Source organism: Siniperca chuatsi, linkage group LG9, assembly GCF_020085105.1.
Source record: "Siniperca chuatsi isolate FFG_IHB_CAS linkage group LG9, ASM2008510v1, whole genome shotgun sequence".
Taxonomy (NCBI): domain Eukaryota; kingdom Metazoa; phylum Chordata; class Actinopteri; order Centrarchiformes; family Sinipercidae; genus Siniperca; species Siniperca chuatsi.
This window is the reverse complement of record NC_058050.1, coordinates 8,478,225-8,499,297: the sequence shown is the minus strand read 5'-3', so window position 1 is coordinate 8,499,297 and position 21,073 is coordinate 8,478,225. Positions and strand designations below refer to the sequence as shown.

Below are 21,073 nucleotides of genomic sequence, written 5' to 3'. Positions count from 1 at the left end.
CCCGCACAGAAACATAAACTCCCATGATAAATAAACACCGTCAATAAACTGCTCCCTTTCAATCCATCCATATCTTTATGAGGTGCAACATGCACAGCAGAGCAGAGCAGAGTGTTGTGTCACAGCCTTCAAAGCTACCCAGCCCTCCCTCGTTTACTGGTGGAGGGAATAATTTCAAAGGGTGGCAGATAAAATGAAAGGGGACACTTTTCATTAGGCCCGCGGCCTGCATGAAACTTACCGGGGGTCTGTGAGCTCTCTGAACCAGCCACGGCTCCTTGATATGCTGAATTGCAGAGTGGTAGAGTGGCAGAGCGGCGGAGCAGGACAGATTGGAGAAAGGCAGGGAGGGTCAGAAATGGAGACAGGAACAGAGAGAGATATTGTGAAACTGAAAGAGTTACAGCAGACATATCAAACCTGGCAATGCCACATTTATGCAAGTCACATCTAATATTCCCTTTAACCTATTTTTATCAACCAAAGACAGCCTGTGAAATGTAGATGGCAAGGAGAAGCCTCGAAGTGTCTCATTAAAGCACCGACCATCTAATTGATCTTCAACGTAAAGGAACTTTACTGCCAGGCACTGAGCCCTTTCAAGAAAGGGTGGGTCATTTCAAAGGGGCAAAGAAAAAAACCCCATTATTACTGTGAATGTTTCTGTCACAGTGCTGTGAGGCCATGATGCTCACTGTAGATGTTTGACTATTAGTCACCACTACACCCACTGTCCTCATTGTAATTCATTATGCATGAGTGCTGCAATGAGATCTGTTTTTCTGATAATTTCAGTCTGGTGTTGACGCTCATCCAAATATCAAATTTATACAGAAGCTAGGATAATGGGGATAGAAAACTACACTTGCTTCCAAACTAGAAATCATTCAATATAGATGGAGGATGGAGATACAGATATTTGGTCAAATTTGGCCATGACAGTGTCAGCAACCTGGAGGCATAAATTAATGTCTGTGCCCCTGCAAAATAAAGGGAAAAATTGAAATGCTCATTTTATAGCTTGACCAATATTGGATTTCTGAGGCCAACACCAATATTGATATTTAAAAGTTTACAAATCTGATAAAAATATATCAGCTGATATTCACATTCAAAATTTAAACACATAACATCAGACTCTTATGATGATCCCTTAAGGGAAGACAGAAGGCAAAAACATAGTTTTTTCATGCAATTTTCAGATCTTGGGCTAATTTGCTTCCATAACATGTCATCTTTCAGACTAGTGGAAAGAAAATACCCCAAAATACACATTAAGTGTTTATTTTACTACACTTTGTCTATTTGCTCTGTAGATTTCTCCTAAATTCACCAAAAGTTAGCGTTAGATAATGCCTAATTTGCATATTTAAGCATAACGTTTCAGAAAACGTGAAATACAAAACATAATTGTGTAAATAATCAACTGGGGAAGTTACATGGTGATATCTATTAATTTTTATTCTATTCAGTGTCTCAGAGCAGGACATTTTACAGTTGAAAAACATACTTGTAACACCATTCTAGGTAACCTGAAAAATATCTTTGGCATTTCTGCCTGTAATTTTATTCCCTAGTGTTAGTACAATATTTGGACATTTTGCCAATAAGGCATCAGGTGTGTGAAATAGCATCACTGCTCTTTTTTCCACACCAATGGTTAATGTTTTCTTTCATAAAACTTTTAAGTATATTCATTTCTATATTAGCGAGGTGTTACAGCTCTTCAGGAAGGCAAAACCTAAGCTGTAAAAACATTTGACAGTGGAACAGATGAAACCCCCATTTGTGACCTAAGCACTCCACCAGCTATTACTCTCACCACTAGAATCACAAAGTAACATAACACTTTTCAGGTTGGGTCATGTCCAACCTGTTTTATACAGTCTGTGTTTCCAACCAACCGAGTTTAACAGAACAATTTAAATGGACTCATAAATTCAGGTGGATATATTCTACTAATTCTGAGATCAGGGGTTGTGACTTGATGCTAATTCCTCGGGACCGCCTTTAAAATACGACTTTTGTTACATACCCCTTTCTTCTTGCAGTAGCATGTAACCTGACTGAGTGAAATGCAGAAAATACAAAATCGTCCGCCATTTTTGAAAAGGGAACAAGGCGACGTCCGTTTTTACTGTGCGTTGCTTAGCAACAGCTAAACCACCTGCCAAGATAGGGGGCGGGGCTTCGGTTAAATTGATTCTAGCACTACTTCACGAGCTGCTAATTAAAATTAAGTTAGCTGGATAACTAAATTATTTCTTCTGTGACTCAAAGTCTCCACTAGCAGTAGGGGGTAAGATGTTGAAGCACAAGTGGAAACAATTCGGCCGGAGGAGGAAAATCAGTGGAGTTGCTGCTCACCGAAGCCAACACTTAAGGAGCTAACTAATGTTGGACAGGTGCTGCCGTTTACCCATAGCCACAGGCCTTAGTTTTATTTACAGCGTCTCCCAGATTGTTTAAATATGCAAAAGTACAAAGTGCTCACTTGTGAGGGACAAAGACTGGCTGGAATATACTGTCAAGACATATTATGCATATTGTTTATACGGTTTTGACACCATTTTCACTGAACATCCAGGAGCCAGCCTTACAAACAGATGGCCGAAGTTAGCTGCTGACCTTCGGGAGAGACCTTAGTTACCTGCAAGAGCACAGATGACTGATGAATATCCTGAAATGGTTCAACTCCAACACTCGCTGACTTCAACTAATGGTGAGTAAGCTTTATTTATTTATTTTTTAACATCTGCATCTCTTTGCATTTGGATTTTTGTCAACGCTGTTAGTGGTGTTGAATTGTGGATGGCAGTGAGTAAGGTGTGTTTTGCTTCTGGGCGTGTAGTTGTGCTATCTCTGATCTGGTCAGTGCTATTGATCGCCTTGCTGTTTGGTCATTCCTTCAATCTTCAGCGGTCTCTAAGCTTGTCTGTAAACCTTGTTGGTCTTGCAGTTCTTTTATGCGTGTATTATCATTTCACTGAGATTTAACTGACTTCTCACTGAGTTTGTTTATCTTATATAATACTATGTTAAGATTGCATGTGTAAAACAAAATTATTATTATTAAAATTAAGTAAGTGACATATCAATAGAGTCTTGATTAAAGTTTTGTTTTGTTTGATTCAGGACAGTTACCTTTTTTTTTTTCAATGTAAGTACTGCAAGTATACAAACTAAGACATCACTCAAACATAATTAGTATTTCTAGATTAGTCTAAATAAATATTGAAATTCAGGAATAACAATTTCCACTTAAATGCAAGTTGCCCTATTCTATGCGATTTCAGGTGATTGTGACCATTAAAGATGACAAATTATGTGATGTATAAAATATTGCTAATACTTAGACAAAAACTGTGCTTAAATTCAGTTTTTTTTGTTTGTTTTTTTCAGTTTTCCTTTCATCAGTTCTGACAGTTTTTTTCCATTTAAAGTAACTAATTTCATCAAAATTGATTTTTATGAACAGGAATAAGATATTCATATGGCCTCAAATGCAACATAAGCCATTAAAACAATTATCATTATTAATTGTATACAAAATGCTTTGTGGTTTGTTTGTGCTTTAACATACAGTATATCAAGCCTATACAATATAGCCACTAGGGGGCAGTGTCATCAATATATAAAGTTTTTTTTTTTTTTTTTAGTAGTGTTTGTGTGTGGAGTTTTAAATGGACCAGTTGTGTCAAATAAAATTCATGATGCTGACCAGTGCATGTTTTTAAGGAGAGGACAGGTGTGTGTGCACCAGGTTTGAAAAGCCTTCATATGGTGGAAATCCTGCAGTGTAATTAATACTCTCTTGACTGGTTATATGGCCTTTTTAATCTTGCGGCTTCTCAGGTGATTTCTTTTACTGATATCATACCTCAGTGTCCCATTAACAGTTTAAAGACTGAACTCTTGTATTTCAGTTTTTGTATTATCCATAATGGTTTTCCAGCAAGGTGGAGCTGATATGAAAACAGGAAACTACTCACAGTTCACCACAAGTCTTCCAAAGGTCATAGTTTCACCCAGGGGACTCTTGGCTACCACTTTATACTCGCCAGCATCATCAGGAGCGCACCTAAGGATATAGCATTTTTTTTTAGCAGTGGCATACTTACTCTGTTGTGATGGCGGTTGAATTAATCCCAAATACAACATAAAGAAATAAAGCGATGTGGTGCCTTACCATCAGACCTCTCAACTTAATTGACACTCTTCATTCTTTGAATTTAGGTAATGGAGCAGATTTACAAAAGAGCTCCAGCATTTATTGCTCAGTTCGACAGCCACATTTTATCTCATAACACCACAATTTCCAAACCTCACAAGTTTCTTAAATTTAAATTTTTATTCTCAATCAATCAATGGCATGGTCATGCTACATGTCCACACATGCCCCATCTTACACACCCCTGTGTCACATTCAAACAGTTTTCTGCACAGCAATTTTCAGCCTTAATTAGAGATTTGAGCTAGTGACCTACCTTCTGATCTCCAGTGAGTTTAAACCAAATTTTTGTTGAAGACTGTAATTCCATGGTTGGTCAGCCATTCTCAGTGGTACGCCATCCTTATACCTGAGGTAGGAAGTTAGAAATATATCAGTGTGTTAAAAGTTTGTTGTTGTTTTTTTGTTTTTGTTTTTTAACATCAAAGCAAAAGTTAACAACAGGCTTCACTTGGGTGGTTCATGATCCTGCACCCACTGATTGCTTACGCATGTCTTTCACTAATCAAATGTTAGTTTGGCTGAATCTAGAACAGCCAGAGGGGGCCTTTGATCTCTCATTCTGTCTTGTGCTGGGCACTGTTGAGGGCAGCTCATTGGGCTCGATGAGTCCCATATGGGATGCTGAAACCCACGAGCCTCTGGTTATCTGGATCTCAGCTTAGGTTCATGAATACTGAACACACACAGTCTATTCATCAGCTAGTCTCTCAGCAGCTCGAGTATCAAGGTCGACAGTTTTGCACGTTGCCTGAATTAACACAGGTAATTTCATATTAATACAGAGGGCGATATTCAACTCAGGGTTCAGAACTGTAGTGTCATGACTTTGTTTTTGTTTTTGTAAGCGACTCATGGGCTTTGAGTCTATCTTTATATTCAATCACTTGCGTGTGCAGGTTTATAACCTAACCTACCTCCTTACCTCTCACACTATATACTTCTAATGATCGCATGATGCATTTAACAGAATTTCACTGTATTATGGATGAGTCATGAATTAAGGACACAATGTAGGGCTGCAACATTTTAGGACTATTTTCATTATAGATAAATTTGTTTTGTTTTTTTCTGATTGCTTTATCTTGTGCTCTATAAAAGGTCATAAAATGGTGAAATAATATCATAATCTATCATAATATGCAGGGAGAAAAGCAGCAAAATATCAAGAATTGATAAATGACAAACAGTTATTTATCAAATTGTTTTGTCAATTAAATATTTGTTGATTGACTGAATGATGAATCAACTGATCGTTTCAGCTCTAATACAGTGTTAAAGTAAGATATATCAGGGTTGCTCATCATTATACACCTTGTGTAGTTGTTCCCTGAAAGTTCGAATTTTGGGCCATGAGACTTTTTCTGCTCTAACCCACTCCAACCACGCGAGAAACTAAATTAAAATGACAGCAGTTTGCAGTACGACCCAAGCAACAGAATTTAATAGAAACTTCTAGAAAAGGAATCACCGGACGCCAACGGAGGCCAAGAGAATGGAGAGCAGCAGAGACAGAAGTTCTTACCATGTGACCTTTGGGGGTGGACAGCCCTGGACGGTACAGGAGAGTTTGACTGTCATGCCCTCCCAGACAGTGTGAGCCCTCAGAGGGATTGGAAAATCTGGAGCCTTCTGATTAAGACGCTCCAGGTACTTCATGTGGGCAGATGCCGCCTTCTCTGCCTGGAGCACAGATAGATCCAGGAAAGGCAAAGTTTTTAAATGACAGATAAATACATTTTGCAGGTAAGATGAAAAGTACTTTGCTGATGAATACATTCTGTATCTCTTAAACTTTATTTTTTTACAGCATGCGTCTAAGTGCTTCTCAAGTCATTAAAACAGAATAAGAGAAACAAATAAACTAAGGAAACACAAAAAATAAACTGTTGGCAGTAGCATACTTTACTCTGTTGCAATGGCTGTTAAATAAAAAAAAAAACTGGATAATAAACACTAGATATTTTAAATAGTTTTATTTACCAAACAGGATGGAATTTGCCCACAATTTTCTAGGGGTGTAACAGTACACAAAATTCATGGTACCTTGGTTTTATGGTCACGGTTCGGTACGTTTTCGGTACAGCAGGAAAACAAAAATATTTATTTTTGTATTTATTTAGAAAAATGTAAACATGGCTCATTGGCCATGATTCTTACTGTAACAGTTAATGCACTCAAATACTGTCATATTGTCAATAATCTGCAGTGAGAGGCTGCCTGAACGCTGTGGGGAGAAGGACTCGCCTTCCAGTCTGGTTTTGTCTCGTTCCGCTAATCACATTTGGGTGATGCCATCATGAATGACATGTCTGAAGTGTTTCCACAGATATACCTGACTTCAGTTGAACAATGTCGACATACAGTTTGACACTCACAACACAATCGTTGCCAATCGTAACTAACCGGGAAAACATAATGCTCCCATACATAGGATCTAAATGTCAGGGAGGATCCTCCAGCTCTGGTCTCTCATTTGTGTTTACCATTCGCCGGCAGCGACACTACATGAGCTTGACTAACCGGCCTCAGCCGACTAGCATGCTACAGCTGATAGACAGCAAGTGGTGCACTGCCACAACGTTCTGGGTAAAACTCTTGCTCTCTCTCTGTTCTGCGTGTGCGAGTAGTTAACATAAACAGACTATTTTAACAGTAATAGTTTGGGTCACAGGGCGTACCGATCCGAGGAAGTCACAAACGGAACGTCCTGTACCGAACAGATTTGGTCCATGTTAAAGGCTTATTTAAAATCAGTGGTTCTCAACTATATATCACTGAAACTTGAGATTCTGTAAGTTTTCATTCCAATAAATCATCTCCTCCACTGCTGTGAAACCCGCTAACTGTTAAACCTTGATGTTGCATGGTTGAGAACATAATGAACAAGGTTGAGAATATAAGTTAACTATTGTTTTGACAAAGCTGAATACGAGGCAGTCCTTGTTATACGTCACTTGACTTAACTTGACTTTTACCTGCTTGCGAAGGGCCATTGTGTCAACGCGTGTGCGTAACATATGCTGGTTCCTGATCACATCTAGCTCCACCTTCTCAGCCTCATTCCCAAACAGGGTCCACTTGTCTCTGTGATACTCTTCATCAGCAGCCAGAGTTTCCTTCAGGATTTCCCTGGTGGAACACAGCACAAAGTTTTTTTATATATATATATATATATATATATATATATATATATTATATATGAAGGACTATTGTTTTTTCTGTTATTTTTGTAATTGTACTTCCTCTTTTTTAGCTAATAAGGGTGAATGCAGACGCAGAACACATTGTTGCAGGCATATAACTTTACAGCGAAGCAGCAACATTCAAATTACCAATTCATATATAATATAGAATTGTAGTAAGTATGTTAATACACACATTTACAGTGTATATATTTTTTTCAACCAAGTCTAGAAAGGAAGTAATTAGCTTCACTTGAAAATTTTGAGTATGCTGTCAAAACATTTCAGACCTCCATCAAAGGAAGTGACAAGAGCAGAGACAGCAATTCAGACAAAGGTTTGAACATGGTATGTAACAACACGGGTCGACCTGTGAGAGAAGCAAAACAGCAATTTTACATAGATTTTTTTTTTTTTGACACATAAATGTTTTTTCTGTCCCAGTCCATTTGCAGACAAATGCTGGTTTTGTGATATTTGGCAGTCTGTAGTTTAAAAGGCTCAGTGGTGATGTTGGTGGTTTGCTGCTCCATTTATACCTACGTGTCATTTCACATGAGCACCATTCTCACACACGTTCAAAGGTTTTGAGAAGTCTGTCTTTTATCAGTGGAATATCAAGCCTGGCTGCCACTGATGATTCACATCACTGTGAGGAGATGCAGTGCTGGTTCTCTAAAATCTCTCACATGATGATGTGTGCCTCTCCAGGACTCCTTCAGTTGTGGACAGTTCAAATCGTTGCTGTCACTGCCTGTGTGACCTCCTTCACTTCCCTCTCATCAAGTTGGTTATCATGGAGATGGCAGGGGGTTGTGATAGTCGATTCACTCAGAAGAAACAAATTTTACCTTTCTGGACAGCATAGTAAGTAGGGTAACTGTCGTAACTGGGGGCTGTGGTTCAAGGTTTGTTTTTGATTTACGTTCTCGGTATATAGGGGTCGTTAAGCAACATGGTGAATCCCCACCAGCTCTATGGCTGCTGAACCTGTGCTCTGAGCTCATTGTAAAGGTTGTTAAATAAAACTAGAAGTATCTTACAGACGTCAGTGAAGCCCTCAGGTAGTCTGTAATATATACACGTGTGTATGTACGGTATGTTGTAGGTGTAAATATAGTCATATGTATATGCATCGCACATTTTCTTGTGTACATGCAGTTCCTCCATATGCATGGAAGTATACGCACTCCAACACGCATAATCATGAATTTTGCCTGATTTTTTAAATGCAGCTTTTTAATACTCCTCTCTCTCATCGCCAGAGGGGTGTGTAGCCTGAACCATCTTTTGATTGACAGTCCCCAGGGCTTAATTATTTGAACATGTACTTCACACACACACACACGCACACACACACACATTGCCACAACAAACAGAAGACAGAATCTTAAATATTCACAAACACTTCTGAGCTTTGATGGCCACTAGAGCATGAATGGCCCTACAAAAGCTTGCGATAATTCAGTAAAATGCACAAACAGCATGAATAAATTTGCAAATAAATACGTGCATGCATAGATGCATATGCAGACAAGTGCATACCCACCCAAATTCACACTCCCAGACGCTCAGAAACATGGTTTTGACTTTTTCTGCCACGGGCTCGTTTTAGTAAAGTGTGCCTGTCAGTGTTTTTAATCTCTGTGGGCGCAGAGATTTTAAGCCTTGAGGGAATGAACCACTGGAACACTTCAAGTCAGTGGGTATGAAAGGGTTTATGGTTTAATTATTGCTCCAAATGGAAATTTTAATATTGCTTATTGGTGCAAAGAACAGCAAACCCCTCCTGCAAGACAAACCAGGCATGGATAAATCAGCCTCATAATTTATATTACCCCTTACCATGAGGAGAAGATAGTAGCGAAACCATTATGTGAATCAGATAGCAATGTCCAATTGGAGCCACACTTGCCAACAAGCACACAGATCTAGCGCATTCATTTCCACACAAATCAAAACAAATGTCATGCTCCCCCATCGTGCAACACTCAGGCCTTCCAGAAATAGTGTGCCAATCCTCGAGAGCTTTCAACTTCATCCTTCCGTCCTTCCTCTCTTATCCTGGGAGGAGTCAATCATTACGAGATTTCCAGCCTCCATCCTAAAATATCCGTCCACACCATATTCGTCTCAGCACTTTTGAAGGGGGTAAGATTTGTGAAGAATTCAGGTTACATGGAGAAATTGCACCTCAGAGGGCACTGACCTTGCTAATTCAAGAGGTAGAGGGCTCGAACAGGTGGGGAAAAAAATGAAGGTGAGAGAAGACCAATGAATTAGAGCTAAGCACTTTAGCGGATAGGATAGACACTCGATGAGAAGGAGGGTTGTGGTGGTGGCATGGTAGAGGGCACCTAATGAGATGCCAAGTTAGCAGGGCCACATCACTGCAGCTGAGGCTCATTACTGTCAGATGTATTTTGTCTTTCAAGAGGGTGTGATTGCACCCTCAATGACTTCTCCCCCCTTTTCACTCTCCCTCCTTGGCAACTCTATCTTCTAGCATTACCCATCTTCTCCTTCAATACTCATTGTGACCGCTGTCTGTCCATCTGTCTACTGTTACCAGCCACTTAGAAGAAGAAGGAGAAGAAGTCTGTGCTATTTTTAGCATTGATGATGAAGTCTACACACACCAGAGATGTCAAATCCCTTTTGACACAAGAAGAGTCTAATCAATTTATGGATGAATTGGAGAAAACAGAAGAAGCTGCATGCAGACACTTTTGTTCAACTAGCAATGTAGTTGGCCTACTACAGAATACACAAAAAGTTATGAGACAGCAATGACTCAAAGTTCAGAACAACTATTTTGATTCAGCAATTAACTGTCAAAGTAATTTTCCAAGCAATAATTCCAAACATTCCCTGGTTCCAGCTTCTCACATTGCATTGTTTCTTACTCTTATGTGACAATGGACTGAATGTTGTTGTGTTTTGGACTGTTGGTCGGACAAAAGAAGCACTTTGATAACATCACCTCGGGCGTCAGGAAATTGTTATGGGCATTCTTCCCTATAATCTGAGATTTAAAGACCAGGCAATTAAACGATTGAGAAAATAATGGGCAGATTGATCAATGGTGAAAATAATCATTAGTTTCAGGCCTCATGCAACACACTTTTTTTTTTTTTTTTTTCCCCTCATGGGACCGAATCTGCAGGCTCTTTAATTTTCTGGTGATGTGAACGCTCGCCAGTGCTAGCATGCTACGCAAGTCAAATCTAAAATAAAAACCAGTGTCTAATAATACTATGAGTTATCCAAATGCTGCCACTAAGCCTCCAAATGTGAACGTGCTATTGAGTCCCAACACAGATCCTACGTGACCCAGACAGGGCAAGTTGCCCCTACAGTAGAAAAGGGATTTTGGTAAAGCAAATCCTGTCACAAGAGGCAACAATCATCCCCTTGCTTCTTGTTCTGGGTGACCTAAACCCCACTATTCTGGGACTTATTTTTAGATATATGACATCCTCTCCATGACAGCTGAGCAGTAATCCTGTCCTGGCAACATGTTCATAAGACACTTAAAAAGTAAAGGATGGCTCACACATGTCATGAACAAAATCCTCTCAGATTCTGATTCACTAATAAGTTAAAGACTTTCTGTACTGGCAGGATTATTTAGTCCAGCTACCAGCCAAGTGCTTACTTTTTTCTAGTGTCTGGTAATTTTTCAGTTGACCTGTTACTTCTGTTGGTAATAACATATAATTTAAATGTCCTGCATTATCAAATCTTTTAGAGAAGTTTGATGTTTAAAGTTCATTGTCTTTACAACTTTCTTCCAGTGCTGCAACTAACAATTATTTCATTAGTGATTAATCTGCCAATTTCTTTCTTGGTTACATTTGGTCTGTAAAATTTCAGAAAATAGTGAAAAAATGTCCATCACAAATAACTTGAGCCCACGTTGATGATTTCAAATAACATTTTTTGTCTGACCAACAGTCCAAAACCCAAAGATCCTCAGTTTACTGCAATGCAAGACAAAAAAGCAGCAAATTCTCACATTTGAGAAACTAGAACTAGAAAATGTGTGGCATTTTTGCTCGAAGAATGACTTATCAACATAGTTGGGGATTCATTTTCTGTCCATCGATTAAACAAGTAGAATAGATAACTCTATTTTCTACCAGTAGGATGTCAGGCTCCTTCCTCTTCCCCATCAGTACAAAAATACAAATACAAAGGTTCCACTGTATGACTCAGTTGAATGGTTGGTTGTGGCTTACTGGTTTTATGACATCCATGTGACAGCAAATGATGGGACAAGTCCCCAGCTGGCCTTTTTACAGACAGATGAGAGTGGAGAAAGAGCCCTGATTTCCATTGTTTATTGAGACTCTCTGTTGGCATAAAAGCTCTTGTGCTGTCAATGGCTTGCAGGGCAAAGCACCAGTGAATCTTGACCCACCCCACTTTCTCAAATAAAGTGGAGAGAGAGGATGTGGTTGTGACTACTGATGGAGAGGCAGAATTTTATGATGAGCACAGATCATCCAGGAAGGAAGTCCTCTGGAGAAAAGTGGAGGCTTGCTTATAGTCTTTGGTTCAGCATGAGAAGAAGAGACTCATCCACAGTTGTTGCCATTTTGTACCCACAAAAGACTCTAATCCAAAATAAGAAATAAACATAATGTGCCCAAGATAAGAGCTGCAGATGGAGAACATTTTAATTGATTTCACTGATTTCTTTGTTGTGAAACTTGGCTATTAGAAGTAGGGCCGCAACTAATGATTATTTTCATTATTAATTAATCTGCAGATTCTTTTCTTGATTAATCAGTCAATTGTTTGGTCTACAAAATGTCCGTTAATTGTGAGAGCTGCCGATAGAGAATATCTGAATTTGCCCCATGCTTTGATTTGTAGGAACATTGGCTTTTGAAAAATGTTTTTATCATATTAACTGGTTTTGCTGCATTGCTTAAGATGTACCTCCCCTGCTGGAAACGTATCAGTTGTATGTATGTAATTTCTTTCTTTACAGCCTCAGCTAGCTAATATGTCAAAGCTGCTCTCCTTTACATTAGCCTACAGTGCAGCATCTCACTATGCGAGTGAAAATGAATGTGTGTGAATGTGAAAAATTATTTGGCTGGTGCAAGTGACTGAGTTCTGACACCCAGATTAGCAAAACATACAGATTTGCTATAAGCTCTGATGCTTACAAATCTTTTTTGAATAACTTTCCTGTGTCTTTCTTATTAGCACCGTACAAAACATTAAAATGACACGTTCCCAGCAGCAGGTCATATCAGCTGTCGCTAATTAATGTTAATTCCATGATGTCAGGCCAAAATAAAACTTGGCTGTTGTCGGGTTGTGTACCAAAGATCATTTGTGAGGGGAAGAAACTCCACTCTGTAACACCGCTGTACAATCACTTGTGTACTGAGTGTTTTTGTACTCCAACAGACTGATACATCTTCTCTAGATGATTGTGTCAGGGTAATTTCAGGAGTGTTATTCTCTCGTCTGATCCATTAATATACCATTAACAATTTTGCAACTAAAATATTGATACTGTGATAAAAAATTACATACACCCTAGTAGAGGCTTTTATCCATATCATCCACCCCTCAAATCTTGTTGATGATCAACAAAAACATCTGCCATATATTCTGCTGGATCTTATATCTCACCAGGTTCTGTGGCGGGGGAAGTTGTCCATGTTCAGGATCTCCTTGACGGACATCAGGTCAGCGGGGATGATGGGATAGAAATCCGAGTAGGAGGCTTCCTCATCGCTGTTACATTCAGAGAACATTGGAAACATAAAACAAAGCCTGATTAACACAAGATATCTTGCATATGATCAAATGACACAGGTGAAAGATTTAAAAAATGGATATTTTCTCGTCATTCTTCACAGTTATTTATTCTGTTGATGGAAGGATTGAGTGTTCATATTAGCATGCCTATTCATTTGGTCATGGTCTATGGCATATTATCCAATCTCAAGTCCATCAGATCAAGTTCATTATTCTCCTCTGCCACTAGAAAGCAGCAGTGGTTCTCGTATTCTATGTCTGAAAAGCAGAGATGGCCATACATCAGAGAGAGCTCTGGTAATGTAGGCAAACATAATAAATAAACAAATAAATGTATTAATTAATTAAATCATACATGAGGTTTCATTTATTCAAGCACTCCAGGGATTCAGTTTAAAACTGGCAACTCTTATCTCCAGATGGAAAATAGCTTTAATGGATATTTTTTGTCTCACGCTCCAGTTGTGAAGAACTAGCAAGGTAAACAATGACAAACCAGAATCAAACAAAAAAACATGAACTGCTTCTGTCAAGCTGTGCAGCTCAGGGGTAAGCCACCAAGAGTGATTCATTGTGTGTGGCACAGCAGATTTGTCACTGATCAGTATAAACTAAAGTGTTTTCTGCAGATTCAGATTCAGCTCATATTCAAATAAGAAATACAAAATAGTTTTTTTTGTGTTTTATGTATTATAATTTCAACCATCTTCCCTTGACAAACAAGAGATGACAGTTAAGAACAAGATATCAGTTACAATGGCAATGCTGTCAGTGCAGGCTACAGTTCTGTGTTACACAGCTGCTGGGCATAAACTGTATGTAGTCTCTTCAGTTTGTTTTCTATTAGGAAACACACGGTGCAATGTTTTTAATAGAGCTGACCAATTTATCAGTTGGCTGATATTATAATATATTAGTAGGCTATTGTGTTAATATGTCACTACAGTGGCAAGCAGTGTAAAATTAGAGAGAAGAAGCAGCACTCAAGAACTCGTGTCATACCAGTAAAATACAGCTGGTGTCATGAAATGTAACAGCCACCTCACTAACTAAAAACCAGCTAACCAACCAGCCAACCAACTACCAACACAAACCACCATGTTCTGAACAGACACATTACAAACACTAACAAAATAACATTTGTATTTTGGAACATAAGGCAGCTAACTTAACAAACTGCTTTCGGCACTAGGCAGTGCATGCTGGGAAATGTGGGCCGTCTCTATCACTACAACACTCTCAGCACCGCGCAGCACATGTAGTAGTGCGTGTGCACAGCTGAGCACACGTAGTGGCGTCAAAACTTTGTGTTCACGGTAAGTTGCTAACTAGTTTGTGAAATACATTGCTGGAAAGTTAATAAACAATGAATCCATCATTTTCCCTTTTCAATATAAATATAATATAACTCTGACCCTGGCAACCGTCACATCACTCATGCTTATCACAATTGTTTGTTGTGTTAGCGAGTTAGCTAGCCAGCTAGCGTTATAGTTTGTCAGTCAGTAGCAGATTGAAAGGTGAGCATCAGAGCATCTCCATCATTCTGCAGCTCAGCAGATAATGGTTCGGTGGTGGTTTGAGTCTGAGTGTTGACTTCACACTACATTGTTACCTAGTTGGTGAGATGCAATGCTGGAAAGTAAATAAATAACGTCCCCATATTGCAGTGACAGGAGCCTGTTTTTTCCCCGGATACGTTGAACGTTTCCCTGAACGTTTATAGCAGAGGTGCTGTTTATCTCTTGACTCGACAGCAGCGAACCATGAATTAATGTTTGTGACTGACAGCGAAATATTGCTACAGATGACATGTTTTGATAAGCAAGAAAAAAGCATATTAAAAAAGAATATTTAACTTAAATATTCTTTTAATAAAGTTATTTGTTTAAGAAAGCAGATAGACATATATTGGTGCAAAATCGGTGCACAGTCCAAATAAGGTGTTGTTTTTTCATTTCAGCTCAAAAATTCATATCGGCCGCCACATCGGTAATTGGTGAATGTTTCCCCTCTAAAATTGGTATCGGTCTCAAAAATCCCATATCGATTGGGCTCTAGTTTTTAACACTTAACTCCTTACCTAACGGTAACTTACTTGATTAATCTACTAGTTGCCTCCCACGTGTAGGGTGCAAAGCCTAATCCAGCTGCCCAGGCAGGGCAGTATGACCTGTTTTCTCTCAAGTGTGTTCCCCTTTTCATCACTGGTGTACAAACACACACGCTATTGTCTATAGGCAGCTTATATAATCAGGAGGAACATGGGCTGCTGATGTGAGCACAGGCAAATGGTGACAGTGTGCTGTTTACGAGCCAAAGGGTTTTGGATCTGAGCCAATAAGTTGTTCATAGTACAATGGCAATTTTTTAATTGTTGCGTCATCATAGCATGCAATTGTCTGCAATGTTTCATTTTTTTATCCACAATGTGTCTGTCAACTCGTGGTAGAGCTGTTTTTGTTCCAGTTGATGAACTGGAACACAAACATAACATGATGAACCAAACCCACAGAGCAGCAACTGGACACGTACAGAAGGTGAATCTAAATCAGAAGCCCTGCCAGTTGCTGTCTCTTCCTGTAAGGACTTAAAGTAGTCTCTTCATTATGGGCACATAGTCATGCAGACACACACACAGACAAAAGGCACATATGTGTAAGCCTACACTAAAGCATAAGCTCTCCATTTAAAGCACCAACAATAAACGGAGCTGACCTTTTCTATGTGCACCTCTATAAACAGGAGAGGGGTATTTGTTGTTAACGACAAGGTCACTTGAAGCAATGAAGCTGAAAGGCATTTTTGTAACCAAAGAAGCATTAATTTTTGCTCAGCCTTTATCCACAGGTGACTGCTCTTTTAACGAGTAATTACGACCACAGTGAGAGGATATTTTAAGTTTGAATGCTCTCTTTGTTTTTCTTATGTTATTAGATCTACATTTACAGCATGCTTTTGCCTAATGTTGAAGAAAAGTACATTACAGTACAACACAGCTCCATTGAAAAGGATAAATTAAAAGAAATACAAATCTTGAAGTTGCCAAAACTGTATATTTACTCAGGTTTGCATTACACAACCCCCAACTACCATTGCTGCTAACATCTAGCCTCAGGCATTACTTTCAACAAGCCATCTTACAAATGGCAATGCAAATTGACATGACTTCTCGTTTTCCTTTGTTTGTAAGCTGGGAAATTTCCCCATTTCACGGTGCTCAGAGAACAACTTCTGCTTTTGCTGTCTTATTTTTCTCTTTTCTTTTGTTTAGGTTCCCTTTGAGTGTGTGCTGAGAGGCTTGGGCCGTTGAATAATGTAGTGCAGAGCCTGCGGTTGGGCAGTATCACTTAAATACAGCCCACAGATACACACAGGGACACAGACACTCATGGCATTCATATAAACAGGAACATGCACACATGTACACCCACGCAAGCAAACAAACACTTTGGAAAGAGCTGATAGTGCTACTGTGTGCAGGAGAATAAAGTTGTGCATTTATGTGTTTTATAAACAACAGGCTTCCTCAAAATATTAACTTGGTGTGAGTAGGAAATTTAAAAAAAAGAGGAAAACTTCTGAAAGGCACTGGACTATCTGAACCTCATTGTTGTATGCATGTCAACAACTTGTACTAAGAATAGTCCTATACCTGTTGTGCAAACAAGAAAAACTAAACTCTGTAGGCCTGTAGTAATTTTGTTTGCTAAACCTACCCAGAGGCCACTTTGTTCAATCTAACATGAAGATAAATTTGAGTGTGCTCCCACTGAGGATGTTCTCAGTATAAATTTCACAGTGTACCTGCTTTCTCTCTCTCTTGCTTCTTTTTAACAAAAACAGAGATGAACTCTTAAGTTCGGCTGAACTAAGCTTGATGGAATAATTGCTTATTTTCATCATCCCTAAGGAGAAAAATGGGTCCAATTTCCTTTTTATTCTGCAATGGAGATTGCAGACCCACAGGTTAGTCTAATTTAATAACTCACTGCAGCAGGAGGCCTGTGAAAATGAAGGCAAATTTGACTTGAGACTATTAGGGCAGGACCAGAAGTGATTTCTATTAGATCTCACTGGAGTTATTTGAGAGCACTGGTGAGCCTGCTGTGTGATGTTATTTATTTATTTATTTTTTTTTTTCATGCCTCCGCGCCGGCAATAGCTGTGGCTGGAGGCCATCCCATTCTTGTGAATGCGATATCTCAGTCACACCTTGAGGTGATTTCTTCAAATTTGGCACAAATGTCCACTTGGACTAAAGGATGAACTGATTAGAATTTGGTCAAAGCTAAAGGGCGATTCTAGATTTCGCACACAAGTTGACTGGGACGACACAATGATTAAACAATAACTAGCACGATATGGGCTTTCCTCCATCTTGTCCAGTCTGCCTTTAACCTCCTGCCTCATTCTGAATTTCAAGCTTCATCAGAGTCACATGACTGCAAACAATGTATTTGAGTGCGCCTAGCTAATCATGATCCAGTGAGTGAGTGAGTTTCACCTACAGCTCTAAAAATGCCAGGAGAAAACAAAAGCACCAGTTTTTGTGTAACTATAAGATTCCATCTTTACATAGTAATCAAGTACATATGTACCTGTTTAGCCAATACATCTATGATAATCCTTCATTAATCAGTTCAACAATGTATATTCAATGGAATCATACATATGTATCAGTATTATACACTTATATACACTTTATACCATATTCAATTCCTTTTAAGTACTCACTACATATAGTTTTATGCAATATAAATAATATATTTGAGTGAGTGTGTGCAGGCGTAGAAAGAGACACAAATATCCTCATAGTAAAATGGAATAGGCTACTATTACATTGCTGATATTTTACTTGAGTAATAATACATGTAAAAGCATCTTAAAGCTAGTAAAGTCAGTGGCTTGAACAGCAGCAAATGGGTCAACTTACATTTTAGCTTAAAATATTTCAGTAACATCAAAAGAAACAGAATACGTCTTGGGTGAAACTCTCTTCAAATAATAGAAGATCAAATTTCCTTTTTTTTTTTCTGAGCACTTTAAGGTCTTGTTGTCAGGGTTTGCTTAAAAGTTGAGGATCAGAGACCTTGAGATTGTTTTGTCTACTGCTGTTTCCAAAGTCAGGAATTAAGTTTGACTATACCATGATATGTCAGACCTCACTCCAGGATAAAGTGGAGCCAGTTCTTGCATCACGCTGACATTTAAAAGTAAGCTTATGCTGCTTCCTGTTTCTTATTTTAATCTGATAGGTCATTGTTTTATATCTTATTTTGAGAGCTGTTGTGGCTCAAAATGTTTGCATTGTTGCAGTCTCATTTGCTGCTGTTTATATTTGTATTTCAAGCCTCTGGTTGACTGGAACACCTCATTTACTGGACTTGACGCTTCACTACAATAACATTACTAACCACAAACTAACTGAACTGCAACTGCACTTCATTCAATTCATTCAACGGCCAACTCCACCGAGTAGTGTGACACGTGTTTGTGAATACTGTATGTGAATGTGTTGTGCTAGCAGCTACCACCAGTGGTCCACAGGGTATATTTGAGTTAATGTAATGTCATTGAGCTCAGAATAACCACCCTGCCATATGTTTCTCTTTAATAAATACTTAATGTCATCCTGCAGCTGAAAAATAAATACACTGTGATCAATCAGGACTGCTCTGCACACATTAAGCACCATAATACTAATCAGATTTACCTACTGTATTATTTATACAAGTATATATTTAGGGCAGAAACTGTAAACATCACATAAGAATAATATTAAATGATGCATGTAAATGTTCTCTGCTGTTGGTAAAATAGAGGTTTATTGCAAAACAATCTCAGTCTTAACAAGTACTTTAATCTATGAATCCTGCATCTTAGTTTTTTTTAAAACAAATGAATAAATCTGCTTATGAGAGTGAGATAATTTAACTTGGTTCCAATATTAATAAGCTTTTTTTTTAATGAATTTTGGAGCCTTCAGTGCCATTTTCCTGATATTAGTACAGTGATTTTCCTGTATTTTGTCTCATTTAAAGAAACTACTTTCTAAAAAATGCCTGAAACTAAAGATACTGCACTGGAATAAACTGCATTATCTTAACTCCTTGGCAGAATTTTCCTCTTGTTTTAATTAAAATCAGGGTTAGGGGCTGAATATGAGACTTGATGACTTGTCAAGATGAACATGTTTTTCAGTGTTGTAATATTACAGGTAGAACCTCTCAAGCTACTAATAAATAATACTGATTCTTTTTAGCTAGAAAATACAGAAGCAGTGTTGTCCCAAAGGTGAGGGGAGTGTGTTTGTGTTCAATAGGTTTGCAGTTCAGATTCCCAAGCCAAGAAATGTGATATGATATAGGTGGTAAAAATAAATGTGCCAACGACACCTTATGTGTCATTGACTTTTGCACTTGGTCACTGTAAATTCATCTATAGTAAATCATCTAAACTGCACTTTTAATTGGAAGCCCAAACTTTTGGTTTTGCATTACTTTATTAAAGTTATTCAGAGTGTTGCTTAAAGGATTAGGCTGGCGATGTCTCTGTCTCAATACTTTTTGACTCAACCCTACGCCCAGTTGTTTCTACTGAATATGAAAATATTTAAAGGACACAGATATATAGTTTCATTTTTAAAAAAGGTTAGGTTTTCCTAACAGCTGGACATTATAGTTTTTAGCAATTGTTACTCAAACAGGAGTAAATAGTGTATTTGTTGGGGACTATTTTCAGCTATGAATTTGGTGCACTAATGAGTATTTGCAATAGCACGGTGTATGTGCAATTTACTTTAAGTGCCCATATTTACCGCAATGAGGGAACATGTCACCCATTGCAATGATGAAACCTGTTGATGTGTTTATTGATAATTTTTGGACAACTTTTGGGATAAATTCATGGTTTTGGCCTTTTCATGGGGTTTGTTGACAATAGGAAAAATTATATAATATCGCCAGCCTCATCCTTTAAAAATAGCATGCTTTCTCAGAAAAAATAGAGGATACAAATACAATATTGCTATCCTACTGTATCCTACTGTATGTCAAGTAAATGTCCTTAGTGTGAGTACTGTACTTAAGTTTGTACTTTACTTGAGTATTTCCAATTTATGCTATTTTATACTTATAATGGGAAATATTCTACTTTTTACTCAATTATATTTGACAGGTATAGTTACTAGTTACTTTTCAGATTAAGATTTCAAAAAAATTTTTTTTGTATTTTACAAGAAAAATATGATTAGCTTATAAAATACATGTTAAAGATTAAACCAGTGGTTTCCAACCTTTTTGGCTTGTGACCTCTCACAAAAAAGCAGTGTGTAGTTGGGACCCCTTATCACATTTCAGATGTCTTTGAGTTGTTAGCAGTTTCACCATAGACATTTCCAATTTAACAATGTTCAGAAATAACTATTTAAATAACTGTTTGAGGCCCAAAGAGGTAAAATTATCTGATATTTCACAAAACATTTAAACATTTATATCCAAAGTCCAACAAGTCCAAAAAATGAATAGAAATGTGGCAGAACCTCTTTTTTTTTTCTTCTTCTTCTTTCCTCTCCCATCAATCATCTCACGACCCTTCAGATTTATCTTGTGACCCTTTGGATAGGACCAACCCATTGGTTGGGAACCACTGGCCTAAACTACCTAACTGTACATAAAGTAGGTTAAAACTAGCCTCGAACAGCTACAACAGTAAAACACGTGTATGCAGCATATAATGTCATAATAATATATGAGTCACAGGGAGGAACCTTTACTTTGATACTGCTGATAATACTTCTGTACTTTTACTGAATTAAGATTTTGAATACACGACTTATAATAGGTTATATTTACATTGTTGTATTGGTACT

The 21,073-nt window shown here is 38.2% G+C and overlaps 1 protein-coding gene and 1 long non-coding RNA gene across 6 annotated transcripts in view; one reads left to right on the top strand and one right to left on the bottom strand.

Annotated features, from left to right (window-relative positions):
• The window catches only part of myom3 (myomesin 3), a 62,389-nt gene that overhangs the window by 38,069 nt on the left and 3,247 nt on the right, over positions 1-21,073 (bottom strand). For 3 of the 4 annotated variants that reach the window (XR_006379227.1, XM_044208412.1, XM_044208411.1), the window contains exons 3-8: positions 13,072-13,176; positions 7,210-7,363; positions 5,757-5,914; positions 4,488-4,580; positions 3,993-4,081; positions 242-286 (exon numbers count right to left, since the gene is read on the bottom strand). Coding sequence is in view for 3 of the 4 variants with exons in the window: in XM_044208412.1 (XP_044064347.1) it covers positions 242-286; positions 3,993-4,081; positions 4,488-4,580; positions 5,757-5,914; positions 7,210-7,363; positions 13,072-13,176 (644 nt within the window). In the remaining variant the exon portion in view is untranslated. Of the gene's footprint in view, positions 1-241; positions 287-2,035; positions 2,135-3,992; positions 4,082-4,487; positions 4,581-5,756; positions 5,915-7,209; positions 7,364-13,071; positions 13,177-21,073 lie in introns of those variants that run through there. The other variant, XM_044208413.1, reaches the window with a different exon arrangement.
• Positions 2,161-21,073, top strand: part of LOC122881800 — a 79,340-nt gene continuing 60,427 nt past the window's right edge. The window contains exons 1-3 of one of the 2 annotated variants that reach the window (XR_006379228.1): positions 2,161-2,405; positions 2,588-2,722; positions 13,075-13,214. This is a non-coding gene — a long non-coding RNA (uncharacterized LOC122881800). Of the gene's footprint in view, positions 2,406-2,587; positions 2,723-13,074; positions 13,215-21,073 lie in introns of those variants that run through there. The other variant, XR_006379229.1, reaches the window with a different exon arrangement.